Here is a 13,881-nt window from a genome sequence, read left to right as displayed (position 1 = left end):
TCTTTTCTCAAAGGGTCTATATGGCTAGCCTGATCTCATGAGAATTCGTACATATTTTACGAGTTGGCTAATTCGTATAAATTCATACGAAGTTAATCTGGCAAAAACGTACGATTCTCATGAAAAAACCCACCAATGAAACCCTAACCCCGCACCTAACCCCAACGTCAAAGGTTTCAAGGCAAATCGTACAAAAACTTACAAATGTAATAATTCATATGAATTTGCCAACTCGTAAAAAATTTACAAGTTCTCGTGAGATAGCGTTGGTAAGGCTGGGTGAAATATGGACAAACCCTACGATTGGTCTAACCCAGTGGTCCCCAACATGGTGCCCACGCGCAGAGTCTGTGAGGTGCCCGCTAAAGCACATTCTATAAATAGTCTCAATTGTAATATTTTTTATTGCGTATTTTTTTATATTAGCTTGGCTTCTTTTATGTATGTTAGCATTTTAAACAATGATGAAACAAAAAACGTTTTGAGTAGATAAATATCAGAAAGTAGCCCTCCAGATTGTTTTATTCTGTGGTAGCCCTTGCTCACAAAAAGGTTGGAGACCCATGGTCTAACCATTAATCTAAAAAATGTCCATATTTAACACAACCATGGGTTGAAACGAGTGTAGCCGGAACCACGAGAAAAGCCAAACAACATTTTGACAATAACTAGATTCTTCTTTCTGCACTGTTTGGCAGGGTAGACCATTCTGACATCTGGCTGGCCCAAAATCCCATTCTCATAACTGTGCAATGAACATCAAATGCCGTCTAATTGCCTGATCCAATCTCCCATCAGTTTTTTCTTGTAAAAATCTCTGTATTTGGAAACTTGCACTGTGCCTGGTCAGTACAAAATATAAGCCATAAATTAATTGCTATAATTTAAATGTCCACATTTTGCTCATGCAAAGTTAATTGTGCTTGCAGAGTGAGATTGGTTCTTTTTAGTGGCCAAAAAACAGAAATGCATCCCAGTAGATATTGCCATTTCTGTGAGAATTCAGTGAGCCTGAATATTTCGTCTCAGTCACGACTATTTCTAATTTGGCTCGCTGTGCACAGTCGAGTTAGACTGTTAGTAAATCAAGTCTATGCTGGAGACATATGGAGGTAGGAGGATGAGCTGGGTAAATGTTTAGCATGTGCCGATGGGTCTTCCCATGCCACAGTCACACGGTTTGGACATATGGCACAATCAAATCCCTGCTGATTGCCAGCATTCTTGATGTTTCACAAAGACAGATAGTGATACGGGCGATTTGAAGATTGATAAATGAAGTAATGGTGTGACAGGCAGACTTACAGTGAGACGTGCAGGTAGGGCTTTTTTCTGTACTGATCAATGTCACAGTGGGAGGGAAGCTGACAGGCATGTGAAACGTACTTTTACTGTTCATCCATCATTACTGTCAGTCTGCGGTCTATGGGATGGGCCAGTGGGAATGTGGGACTTTCGATTTAGTTACTGATGTAGTATAGACAGTATATTTCAAATAGATTAAACTGATTTAGACAGATTTATCTTAAATCTTTGCTGAAACATTTAGATAACCTCCATTATCAATACTTAATATGACAAGGGTCCTTGTTCATATTGTAAGAGGTTGAAAAATATTCTGAAAAATGCTTTCCTAGACAGTTTTCTCAAAAATACAACTATTATTGTACTATTCTAGTTTGTAATTTTGAAGTAATATAAACTAGGGAAGCCCATTTGGTTGAGCATTGTGTTAGCAGCGCAAGAAGCCATGGGTTTAATGGGTTATCAGAGTAACATTTTCAGTCTGAGGTATTGATTTTTTTTTGTTGATTGTGTAATGAAAATCCAAATCCTAATGCCTTTATATCAAGTAAAAGTTGAATGTACACTGGCCAAGTACCAATTTCAGTTGTTCAGCACACATAACAGATGGACAGATGGGGGGAAGAGAAAGACAGAAGAACAGAATGAAAGCGCAAGTGTGCGTAAGATTAAGATGTCTCAGATCCCAAAGGTCTGCTCTTGTTCTTGTGGTTACCATGGCAACATGCACCCCAGTTGTCCCCGAAATGCCGTACGAGAGAAATGGGAGATCGGACGAGACATCCGTTTGTTAGAAGGTGCAAAGATGTACAAGGGCTATTGAGTGTGAAAAGTGCTAATTGCTTCTGTTTCAGGGGAAGCAGAAAAGTCGAAGTCAATGTCTGATCCCTGCAGGCTCCTACCGACTTGCACGCATTAGCCAAACTTCACCCCTTGGTCCATTTCCACCTCCAAAGCCCCACTGAACGGCTAAACGGAGCTTTATCCATTTCTCAAGATGGATACATCTGAGCTGTCTGTTTGATGCTTTTATGACCAAATGAGACCCTGCACTTTCAGATCCTACTGAAAGACAAGATTATCTTGAAAGGTAAACCATTTATGTCCATCAAGCAGCATTACAGTAGCCCACCTGCCGTTTCAGAAAGCACAGCAATTTTGAGGTAATTGCACAACAGGACTGTTCGCTCTTTTTTTATAAGTGCACTCAGTAGTTTTGTTGTTTAAGTTGCGCTGATGTTATTGGAGTTGCTTGCATACTGACACTTATGCAAGGTGGTACGAAAAAAGTATTGGGTACTACGTATTGCAAGCAATGGAAAAGCTCCCAAAAGTAAGCTGACCCAACCCAAACTAAACTAAACCAAACCGCGGTGGACTATGCAATGGAAAAGCGCCAGGGATGCAGCGTCACACCGAAGCAAATGTAACAAAAACTATGTGGATAAAAGTAAAAAACTGTTTATAATTACAGTCTTTTTTCTTTGAGGAAAAACTTCCAATAATTGTGAATAAGTGAGTAGTATTCGACTGGCTATAGCGTCCCATTGAAGATACATGTTTTTACATTTACATTTATGCATTTGGCAAATGCTTTTATCCAAAGCGATATTCAAACTAAATTTTAATCAGTATGTATGAGATTTAATCACATTATTTTCCACATACCCTAGATTATTGTTGCCCCGCCTTTCTGAACCACGTCAATTTGTACAAAGCTTTTCGTACAATGAAAATCAGACTTTTTCCATGTTTAAGTGCTATAATTGGGTCCCCAGTGCTTCTATCAAGAAAATGTGAATAAAAACAACCCAGTAACTTAGTTTTGGTAAACCATTCTCTGCAAACATGTGAAAATATGGGTCATTGTAAGTTTGGCTCCCCTTGTGATGTCAGAATCAGAATTATTATGATAATACCGCCCCTTACATTTACATTTAGTCATTTAGCAGACGCTTTTGTCCAAAGCGACTTACAAGTGAGGTAAATAATAGAAGCAATTATAGGAACCAAAGAACAGCAATACATAAGTGCACTAAAAATAGTCTCATCAAGTCCAACACAATATACATAGACAAGGGTTGGTTAGTAAATTTTATTTATTATTATAATTTTTTTTTAAATGTACATATAAAGAGAAAGGAAAATAGAGAAAGGTAGTAAATCTGATAATATTAGGAAGTGAGGTAATGGTGGAAGAGATGGGTTTTTAGCCGATTCTTAAAGACAGCTACAGAGTCAGCAGATCATGTCACGACCGGGAGATCATTCCACAGTTGTGGAACAGCTCCTGAGAAGATACGCGCTAATGTTTTTTTATTTCCTTTTTGAGATGGCACCACAAGCCGTCGCTCGGTGGCAGAGCGCAGGGATCGAGAAGGTACATAAGGCGCTATAAGTAGGTGAAGTTAAGGGGGTGCTGACCCAGTGGTGGTTTTAAAGGCCAGGAGCAGAGCCTTAAATTTGATGCGAGCTGCTGTAGGAAGCCAGTGTAACTTGGAGTGACGTTCGCCCTCTTTGGCTCATTGAAGACCACTCTTGCCGCTGCGTTCTGAATCATCTGTAGGGGTTTGGTCGTGCAGGCTGGAAGCCCAGCCAGTAGCGCATTGCAGTAGTCCAGCCTGGACAGGACAAGAGCTTGGACTAGGACCTACTTAGCGTGCTCATTTAGGAAAGGTCTAATTTTCCTTATATTGTAGAGGATGAATCTACAAGAGCGAGCGGTGCTAGCAACATGCTCCATGAAGCTAAGCTGATCATCAATGACAACTCCCAGGTTTTTGGGCGTTCTGGTCGAGGAACCTAGCTGAATGGAAAAGTTGTGCTGAATCTTTGGTTCAGGTGATATGACAAGCAGTTCCGTCTTCGCAAGGTTAAGCTGGAGATGGTGATCCTTTATCCAGAGTGAGATGTCCCTCAGGCATGCCAAGATGCGGGCAGAAACCGTGGGATCATCAGGGTGAAACAATAAGTGGAGTTGAGTGTCGTCTGCATAGCAGTGTTAGGAAAAGCCATGTTCTTGAATGACAAAGCCCAGGGATGTAATGTATATCGAAAAGAGCAGTGGTCCCAGCACAGAGCCTTGAGGCACCCCGGTATCGAGACCTTGGGGTTCGGAGACGTCACCTCTCCAGGATACCCGAAATGACCTACCTGAGAGGTACGACTTAAATCATAAAAGCGCTGTGTCAGAGTGGTCAGGATGTGGTAATTGACCGTGTCAAAAGAGGCAGATAGATCCACTAAGATCAGCACAGATGATTTGGAGGCTGCCCTTGCTTGCCTTAGGGCTTCAATGACTGAGACTAGCGCAGTCTCAGTGGAGTGACCGCTTTTGAAACCAGACTGATTGCTATCCAGGAGGTTTTTTTGTGTAAAGAAAGAGGAGAGCTGGTTGAACACCACGCGTTCAAGAGTCTTGGCAATGAAGGGAAGAAGAGAAACTGGTCTGTAGTTCTCGAGCATAGCAGGATTGAGTGCACTATTGAGTGCACCCTTAATCTGCACTATCCAACCACAGCACTTTCATAGAGAGAAAAAATGATTTACCATACAATTGAGTTTCAATTTCAACAAATCACCATTATTACGATCAGTGTTCGCATTTCATCAGCTCATTTGCATTTTAAAGGACACCCAAATACGGCACATTTTTGCTCACACCTATAAAGTGGAAATTTTAACATGTTACAATAAATTATCTATATGGTATTTTGAGCTAAAACTTCGCATATGTATTCTGGGGGAGAAGATTTATTTTACATCTTAAAGTCTTGTGAAATATCCCCTTTAAGACAAAAGAAAACTGATCATTTGACTCCTTTAAATAGCACTCCAAGAAGCATCATTGATTATTTTTACCCTAATTATCGTTCGGGATTGCCTAAGATTCATTTCACAAAACACAAAAGTTTATAAAATCATAAATATATATTATTCGTATATATTATTCGAAATAAGTCACCAAAACAAAATAATGGAAGTGGATGAGAAACTCTTGAAGTGTTTGATTCCTGAGCAAGCACTCCTTTCAGAGGAGGCAAATAGAAAAGTGGGTCAGTGCCTAATTAAAGGCTGGGTTCCCTGCACTCCCCAGCCTCACATACTGCAGAGATGTGAAAAGACGAAGACATACCCTTTATATCAAAGCTGAGACAAAGACCTACTTTTGATTTGTGAAAATGTCTTTTCCATTTACCCTTTTTGCTCCTAGCCTGGTTTAGTTGATCTCTGGAGCAAATGATGGAGACAGAGAAACTAAATGAGAACATTATTGGGTACAGAAAGCAAAATCACAGCAATAACACAAAGGTAAAGATATGGTGTTGTAGGGCATGCATGGTAATGTTTCTATGAAGAGCAAAATGGTTAATCTAATGTATAAGTATGTTTGTTTGTGTACTGTTGGTGTCTTGGAAGTGTACTGTGTATAAAAATGCAACAAACCAGCAGTGGTTCTTGTTTACTAAAAGCATTAAACTAACTTGTATTGTATTTCTGCCTCAGTTTGCCCAATAAGCACAAGGCTACTTTCAAGGGCAAATTCAGGGTGATGAATATTTAATTTCTGACAGCTCTTAGTACATCTGAGACTCCAGCTGCTACAACCCCCTTTTTTCGACCCCACCAAAAAGAAAGAAAATGCAATACTTTCTAGATGTCTCCACAGCTATCCAGTTTGCACACATTGATCTTGCAAACTATATATCAGCTGTGACCTGGCCTGTAAAATAAACGCTAATGTCATTTTGCTTTTTTTACATAAAATCATCCTACGTAATGTTTATTGCATTTATATTTTGTGATAATACAACCTTGATATTTTTTATATTGACTTAGGCAAAGTCATGTAGATTGAAATTAAAGTGAAATTAATGATTGAAATCATCAAACATTGATGCTCTTAATCCCATAGACTTTTTACCAAGAATAATGGTTGCACTTGTAATGTTGTCAGTAATGACAGTGTGTTTACTCTACCTATTAAGATGTAGTTAACGCAGCTGTAGTGTTGGGTTTAAATTAGGCGTGCAGTTAAAATCTCATCTGTTTTCTCCTGCAGATGATGGGAAGCTCTCCCTCGATGAGTTCCAGGCTTTCTTTTCCGATGGGACTCTGAATGAAGAGGAGCTGGAGAAACTGTTTCACACCATTGACTCCGATAACACCAGGTGATTTCCGACACAGCGCTGAAAACACGTTCAGTGACCAGGCTTCAGATCAGTACTGGATGGTTTAGATTAAACAATGTGACATGGACAGGTGGTAAATGTGGGGTTATTTTGAAACCATTGATTTAGTGATGCACAATCATGATTTTTCACGGCCAATTCCATTGCATTTTTACAAGCAAATGGGCCAATTCTGATACTGACATCCACAACAGAAAAAGAAAATTTATAGAAAGAATGAAGGACTACATAAATAATAACAATATATTTATTTGCTTCTTAAAGGGATAGTTCACCTTAAAATGAAAATTCTGTCATCACTCATCTTGTTCCAAACCTAGTGACCATTGACCTCCATAGTAGGAAAAAATATTTTGGAAGTATTGTGATGAATAATAAAGAAAATATTTTGATAAATGATGGTAAGCACACAGTTGACGGTACCCATTATATTTCATAATATTTTTTTATTCCTACTATGGAAGTCAATGGACACTATATGCTGTGTGTTTATCATCATTTCTCAAAATATCTTATTTTGTGTTAATCAAAAAAATATATTCATAGAGGTTTAGAACAAAATGAGGATGAGAAAATTATGACAGAATTTTCATTTTAAGGTGAACTGTCCCTTTAACAGACATCCCAAGTCTCCCGGAAGTTCCGGGAGTCTCCCGCATTTTGATAGCGGCTCCCTGATGCCCGCAAATTAGTAAAAATCTCCCGGAATCTAGAGCGAGCAAGAAAGAGTAGCATGCACACGGCAGAGAGGGAGGGGGAGACCTTGCGTGTGTGTGCTAGTGTGCCTCATTAAGCACATGTAAGACAGAGAGCATCCTGATTGGCCTGCTCCGGTAAATCAACCAATCAATTGTCAGTTTGGGCGGGCTTTTATCTCTTCTCCCGAACTGACATTGAGGTCTGAGTTCAACAAGTTTAATATCATGTGCATATTTTTCAGGCTGGCTACTAGTTGCCAAGGCTACATGAAAACAACAAACTCCTAGACCTGTTTAAAGTTGCAATAGAATATAAATAAAACAGTTTATATAAATATGTTAAACAGCTTATATAAATAGTAAAAGTAATCTACATATTGTAAAATAATTAACAAATAATTGGGTAACACTTTAAAATAAGGTTCATTAGCTAACATTAGTTTACTACATTAGTTAACGTATAATAATGAACTGCATTTATAAAGCATTTTTTATCTTTGTTAATGTTAATTTAAACATTTACTAATACATTATTCAAATCTTGTTAACATTAGTTGATGCACTGTGAACTAACACGAACAAACCATGAACAGCTGTATTTTTATTAACTAACGTTAACAAAGTTTAGCAAATACAGTAACAAATGTACTGCTCATGGTTAGTTCATGTTAGTTAACACAGTAACTAATGTTAACAAATGAGACCTAGTAAAGTGTTACCAATAATTGCATAGGTCTCTAGAAATTAATATTATGCTTTTATATCTTGAAATGTCATATACTTGTCCTCCGTTATTTTATTTTTTTGGGGGGGGGGCTTCGGGATACCTCCCTGAAATGACTTTTTGCAGGTTGGGATGTCTGCTTTAACAGGTCATGTAGCAAATATCTGTAGCAAATTAGAGGCAACAACTGCATCTTAAAGGAATAGTCTACTCATTTTCAATATTAAAATATGTTATTACCTTACCTAAGAATTGTTGATACATCCCTCTATCATCTGTGTGCGTGCACGTAAGCGCTGGAGCGCGCTGCGACGCTTTGATAGCATTTAGCTTAGCCCCATTCATTCAATGGTACCATTTAGAGATTAAGTTAGAAGTGACGAAACACATCAAGGTTTTTCCTATTTGAGACGAGTGGTTGTACGAGCAAGTTTGGTGGTACGGAATGGAGCGTGGCGCTTTTCTGAGCGGATTTAGAGGATGAACTATATTGTATGGCGTAATAGCACTTATGGGAGTACTTCGACTCGGCGCAGTAACACCCTCCCTCTCCCATTATGAGAGGGAGAAGGGGAGCGGACTTTTCAGGCGAGTCGAAGTACTCCCAAAAGTGCTATTACGCCATGAAATATAGTTCCTCTTTTGGGTCCGCTTGGAAAAGCGCTGCGTTTTGTTTTGTGCCACCGAGCGTGCTCGTGTGGCTGCTCGTCTTGGATGGGAAAAACGTTGATGTGTTTGGTCGCTTCTGACTTTGTCTCTGGATGGTGGCATTGAATGAATGGGGCTAAGCTAAATGCTATCGAAGCGTCGCAGCGCGCTCCAGCGCTTACGTGCACGCACACAGATGATAGAGGGATGTATCAACAATTCTTAGTTAAGGTAATAACATATTTTAATATTGAAAATGAGTAGACTATTCCTTTAAGCACAATGATCAAAGATGCAATACCTTTTTTGCTTTATAAATATTTTTAGATTCAAATTGTCTGTCATTTATATATTATGATTATAACAGAATTTCAAGATTTAAAGAAAAAAACAGAATAAAATCAGACTTCAGCTCTGTGGAAATAGGCTAAATAAAACAAACACCTGCAAAAAAAACAAAAACACTAGATTGGCTGAATAAAAGTACACCCTTGTATAAAATCCCTCGTAAGCGAAGCTCACTTATGAACAGCATATGATCAGGCATTACACTGAGATCAGACGAAAAGAAAACGCAAACGAAACATTTCAGATTACATTCACAAACACATTCCTATAACAGCTTTGTGTCCGTAACACAGATCGACCGAAATTAAACAAACTGATTTATGGCCAGTCCAAAAGGTGCATCTCTACTTCGAATTTCAGTTTGCTCTTATCAGACCATTTAATGTATGTTTATTGCACCAAATACTGTATATACAACACAGTGTGCAATGTGGGACTTTTAGAAGGATATCTTGACAGAAATGCAATAATGCAGTATATATAAATATATTATTATTAGTGGTGTATAAAGACCTTACAAAATGAATTGTATTGTTTTTATTACATTAAAATTAGCCGTTTTTTATCTACATACTGTACACCGCGGGTCCCCTTACATGCAAGTCGCCATTTCGCGCTATCATGTTTTTACAGTAGCCGTAAACAAACAAATTGTTTTATAGATCGTGTTTTGTTACTGCATTGTCTCAGCTGATGACGTGTTTGTCCTGTGGCGGCTACTATTGCTTCACTATGCGTTTCGAAAAAGCGGGGTGAGCTTTGTACTGAGCCATTGGTTGCGATTTACAATCTTACAATTAAATGCCCCTAAAAGTCCCACATTGCACCTTTAAAGGCACACCGCAGAACATTTTGGCCACTAGGGGGTGCTAGACATGCATTTTTCACATCTAGCGCCCCTAGAGGCCACAAGCGCCGCAGCACAGTCGCAAAGGAAAAGAAGACAACTCTTTAGGTCACAAAGTGTGCCTTCCAGCATGTCATATGAATATAATTTCATGGGTTTTATTTAATTTCAAACGCAAAAAGATCGCGTAGCTCACGTTTTCAAGCCAGTTGTAATGATTGTCGCTTGGTTAAAGTTTATATTAAAAAATTGCCTTAAAGGGGAATCAAAACCGGATCGCCTGTGATGTAGGTCCATGAAGCTACCCCGGTGCCACAGTGTCACGTGATATAAGTCTCTCTCTACAATCTCCAAGTAGACTCTAAACAGTAAAATTCACATTCAAAAATTGTGTTCGGCCGCAAGACAGGACTTGCATATGCAAGCAATATAACATTACTTACTAGTCCAAAAGCATGACGGCCAAGTCAGCATCGGTAAGGAACCCCTCCTCCTCCTGTAGTTCACGCCAGCAAGCGAACGCTGGCCCAATATTGATCCTCGTCCTTATTTTTACTCTGTCACTCTCCCCTTTTCTCTTTCTGGTCTCCTCCAAGAAAAAACTTGGGTTTATTTTTCTTAGTTACTGCTTCGGCCATGACAAAAACATCAGGAAAATAAATAGTTGCGCTCTCACGTCAGAATTTGAGGAAGTGGAGGAAGTGACGTATGCTTTAAAGCAGATTTTTGTACGTTTTTTTTGTGTTCTGGTTACTACCCGAAAAGCCAAGTTTAAAAGTACGTGGAAAAGCAATACAGACCCCGTCAGGCTATGGTAGACATGTCATTCAACCTATTTTAAGTCGATGTTCCATCACAGGGGTCTTGAAAATATATTATGAAGGTTAAAAAACTACAAAGTGTCACTTTTAAGATAAAACACAAAAAAATTCCAGAAGCTTTACAAACTAAAGGAAAAAGTTTTGAAAGTTTGAAGAAATTTAAGCGATTTAATCTGAATTAATTGCCATTCCCACGACATTGAAATTCCCATGTTGCAGGCCGGTTTTGAGTGCTTGGTTGTGGAGGATGCAGCAGGCTGCCACAATCTGGCATATTTATGTACTGAGGCTGTACAGCATCACTTCAACACTGCAGTTTTGATGCCTACAGCAGCTCTTTGAAATGCCCATAGTGTACTCATTTCTGTGTCTGGATATCCCACTTATAGCACTGTTCACCATCATTTGATCATAATTTAATAACCTACCACTTTCACAACCTGTGAAAATAGTACATAAATTAACTTTCAAATACCATTCTGCTCACCGCCTCTCTCCATGCGCATTAATAACGTTAATTTTGTGATTAAGTTGGAATCTATAATAAACCTTGTTTACATAGAAAAATAGATATGTTTGTACCGTCAAGGGTGTACCGTAAATACAGCGTAGCACTGCTTTTAGTGCATTTTGAACTAAATTGCTGGTATTGGTTAGTCAATAAGACAAAGGGCTTTCTGCTGAAATACAGCATGTTGCACTAATGTGACAGAGTGGTGTAGTGAATTTGCCTTCGAATGTCTGAAAAAAATCAATAAAGTGCTGCCTTGCAGGTACGGTGGTTATGCTGCATGCTTTTGGAGGGGGGTTGGATAGTTGGGTCATTCTTATCTTGCCTAGGGGACCAGGATCATTAGATCTTAGTATGGGGGGAGATTGCATTCGAGAGTAATGAACACAGAAAAAACAAAGAAACAGAGACTGGATAGGAATGGATCCATTAGAAAAGCATTACATTTGCTTCTGTGGAGCAGAACAGTGCTTTATTATCTCTGTATGCAGTATTGACTTATTTTACAATTTACAGAACAGGTAGTCTGAAACATCAATGCTTTATTCGTTCAATTCCTTATTGATTTAATTTTGTAATTATTATCTTTTCTATTGTAGTATGACTATTGGGGGAAGTTTAATACATTGGAAATTATTATAATGTAGGCTACTTCAGTGACTTTTCATGTGCAGCTTTCTTGTCTCTCTGCCTCTTTCTGTCTCACACACCCTATTTCTCAATGTTAGTATGTGAAAGAGAGACAGCTGCTCTCTGGAGGCAGAGCATCTCCAAAGTGTGCATTGTCTTTAATCACATTTCAGAATGAATTATGTAAAAACGAAGGAGGAATCTGCTGGTGCTAGGACGGGTCTGCCGCTCTGCAGGTCCAGCACAGCCTTCTCTCTAAATAATGAACCCCCAGAGTCCATAAGAATTGGTGCAGAGAAAGAGATGGAGACAAGGAACGGCATGATGGGAAGGGGGAGGGTTGGAAAAGACACAGGGATGAGGGAGAGATCAAACGGAGGAGGATAAATGAGAGTTTTAGGGATTGTATTTGTGTCTTTATCACAGTTGTTTCAAATACTGTACATTATGCATAACTCATCTTTTGTCCGAATGCCTTTACCCAAAATATTAGCGCTTCTAAAAACTTCACATCAATCCAATTAGAGGATCCAAAGTGTACGAATGATCCAGAATGTTTAAACAACAAATATCTTCAGTTTGGCAATTCAATTCAAATTTATTTATTAGTAAATACATGCACAGATGGAGACATAAACAAAAAAGAGAATTATGAAACATAAAAATTACATGGTATTATTGCATTTATAGCAATGCTAACTGTGCCATTACTTGTCTTTAGGTTTGTAATGGTATAGCGTTATATATTCATAGTGCAGTAGGTGTATTAAAGTTTCCATAAGATGTATATTAGCAATGTACTAACTGTAATAATCAGATTAAAAAAATGGACAGGTGTCACTGTAATTTCCTTCGAATGATACATAGACAGGTGATGGACAAAACTGCTAACAAAATTTTTTTACATCCTGCCTCAATAGAAGCTCTTACCATATTCCTGATTCTCCACTGCTTCCTGCTTTTTGACTCATTTCATTATTTACTGTAATAGTCATCCATCATCATACTGTACAGGAAATAATTACACAGATATAGCTTATCTAGCAAACTGCTAATGGGTATTCAGGGGATACCATTAAAGAAAGAGACTTATGACATTCACGTAGTATCAAACACAGTCTGTCCTCAGTGGCGGAAGGGGCAAACAGGCCAGGCATCAACAGATCAGTGTCAGTGAATGGAGACAGGTTTGTAAGTCTTGCTATGCACCTGTAAATGTCATGTATATATTTTTGATGATCTCATTTATGCTGATGGCATCTGTATTTGAACACGTGGGTAGCATTGTAAAGACTTGAGAGAAAAGTGAAAAGTGCAATAGATGGGAAGACGTTTGGAGAACCAAATATTGGATAAGAGAAACCTCTCCTTAAAGCTCTTGTTACGCTTACCTTCTGTCCTTTTGTTCACCCTTCTCTATTCTGTTGTTGTTCACCTTTAAGATGTCTGTGGCATCAGGAATGGCCCTTTGATTAAAGCTACAAGATAGTATTCTTAAAACCAAGCACGTTCTTCAAAAAATGCAGTTTTTTTCAACCAGGGATGGGTCAAAAAAGGACAAACTCAACTCGTTGGGTTGTTTTAATCCTAAATGCTGAGTTGTTTTAACTATTGTTGGGTCAAATATAAAAAATGTTTGGGTTAATTTAACCCAATGGCTGTGTTTGTCACTTTTTGACCCAACACTAGCCTGTTTCAGGAATGCTATGTTTACTCATATAAATCAAACTTACATTTCACAAATGTAAATTAAAGGGATAGTTCACCCAAAATTCCGACATTATTTAAACATCCTCATGTTGTTACAAACCTAAATGTCTTTGTTCTGATGAACACAAAGGAAGATATTTTGAGGAATGTTTGTAACCAAATTAGGGATGCACCGAATATTCGGCCAATGAAAATTTTCAGCCGAAAATGGCCCAAAAGAAAGACTTTTATCACAAAATAATACGGCCGAAATGTTGTGATGACGCAAACAGAAACCGCGACCTGCACATGCTCGTCTGAAGCAACATGTATGGGGTGTGGGTGTATTTAACCGCAAAAAGGCGCTAAAGTGAGCAGCTTTCTGTTACACGCACAGAGGCACATGCGGTTGAATGTGTCCGGTCCAGACGTGATCATCACAGTATGCACTTCAAAGATCAGAACTCT

The 13,881-nt window shown here is 38.6% G+C and overlaps 1 protein-coding gene across 2 annotated transcripts in view; it reads left to right on the top strand.

Annotated features, from left to right (window-relative positions):
* The window catches only part of necab2 (N-terminal EF-hand calcium binding protein 2), a 96,039-nt gene that overhangs the window by 30,542 nt on the left and 51,616 nt on the right, over positions 1 to 13,881 (top strand). For both annotated transcript variants that reach the window (XM_055174725.2, XM_055174724.2), the window contains exon 3: positions 6,368 to 6,476. In XM_055174725.2, the coding sequence (XP_055030700.1) occupies positions 6,368 to 6,476 (109 nt within the window). The remainder of the gene's footprint in view (positions 1 to 6,367; positions 6,477 to 13,881) is intronic.

The sequence above is a fragment of the Misgurnus anguillicaudatus genome, chromosome 15, assembly GCF_027580225.2.
Source record: "Misgurnus anguillicaudatus chromosome 15, ASM2758022v2, whole genome shotgun sequence".
NCBI classification, from domain to species: domain Eukaryota; kingdom Metazoa; phylum Chordata; class Actinopteri; order Cypriniformes; family Cobitidae; genus Misgurnus; species Misgurnus anguillicaudatus.
This window is presented reverse-complemented; position numbering and strand designations above follow the sequence as displayed.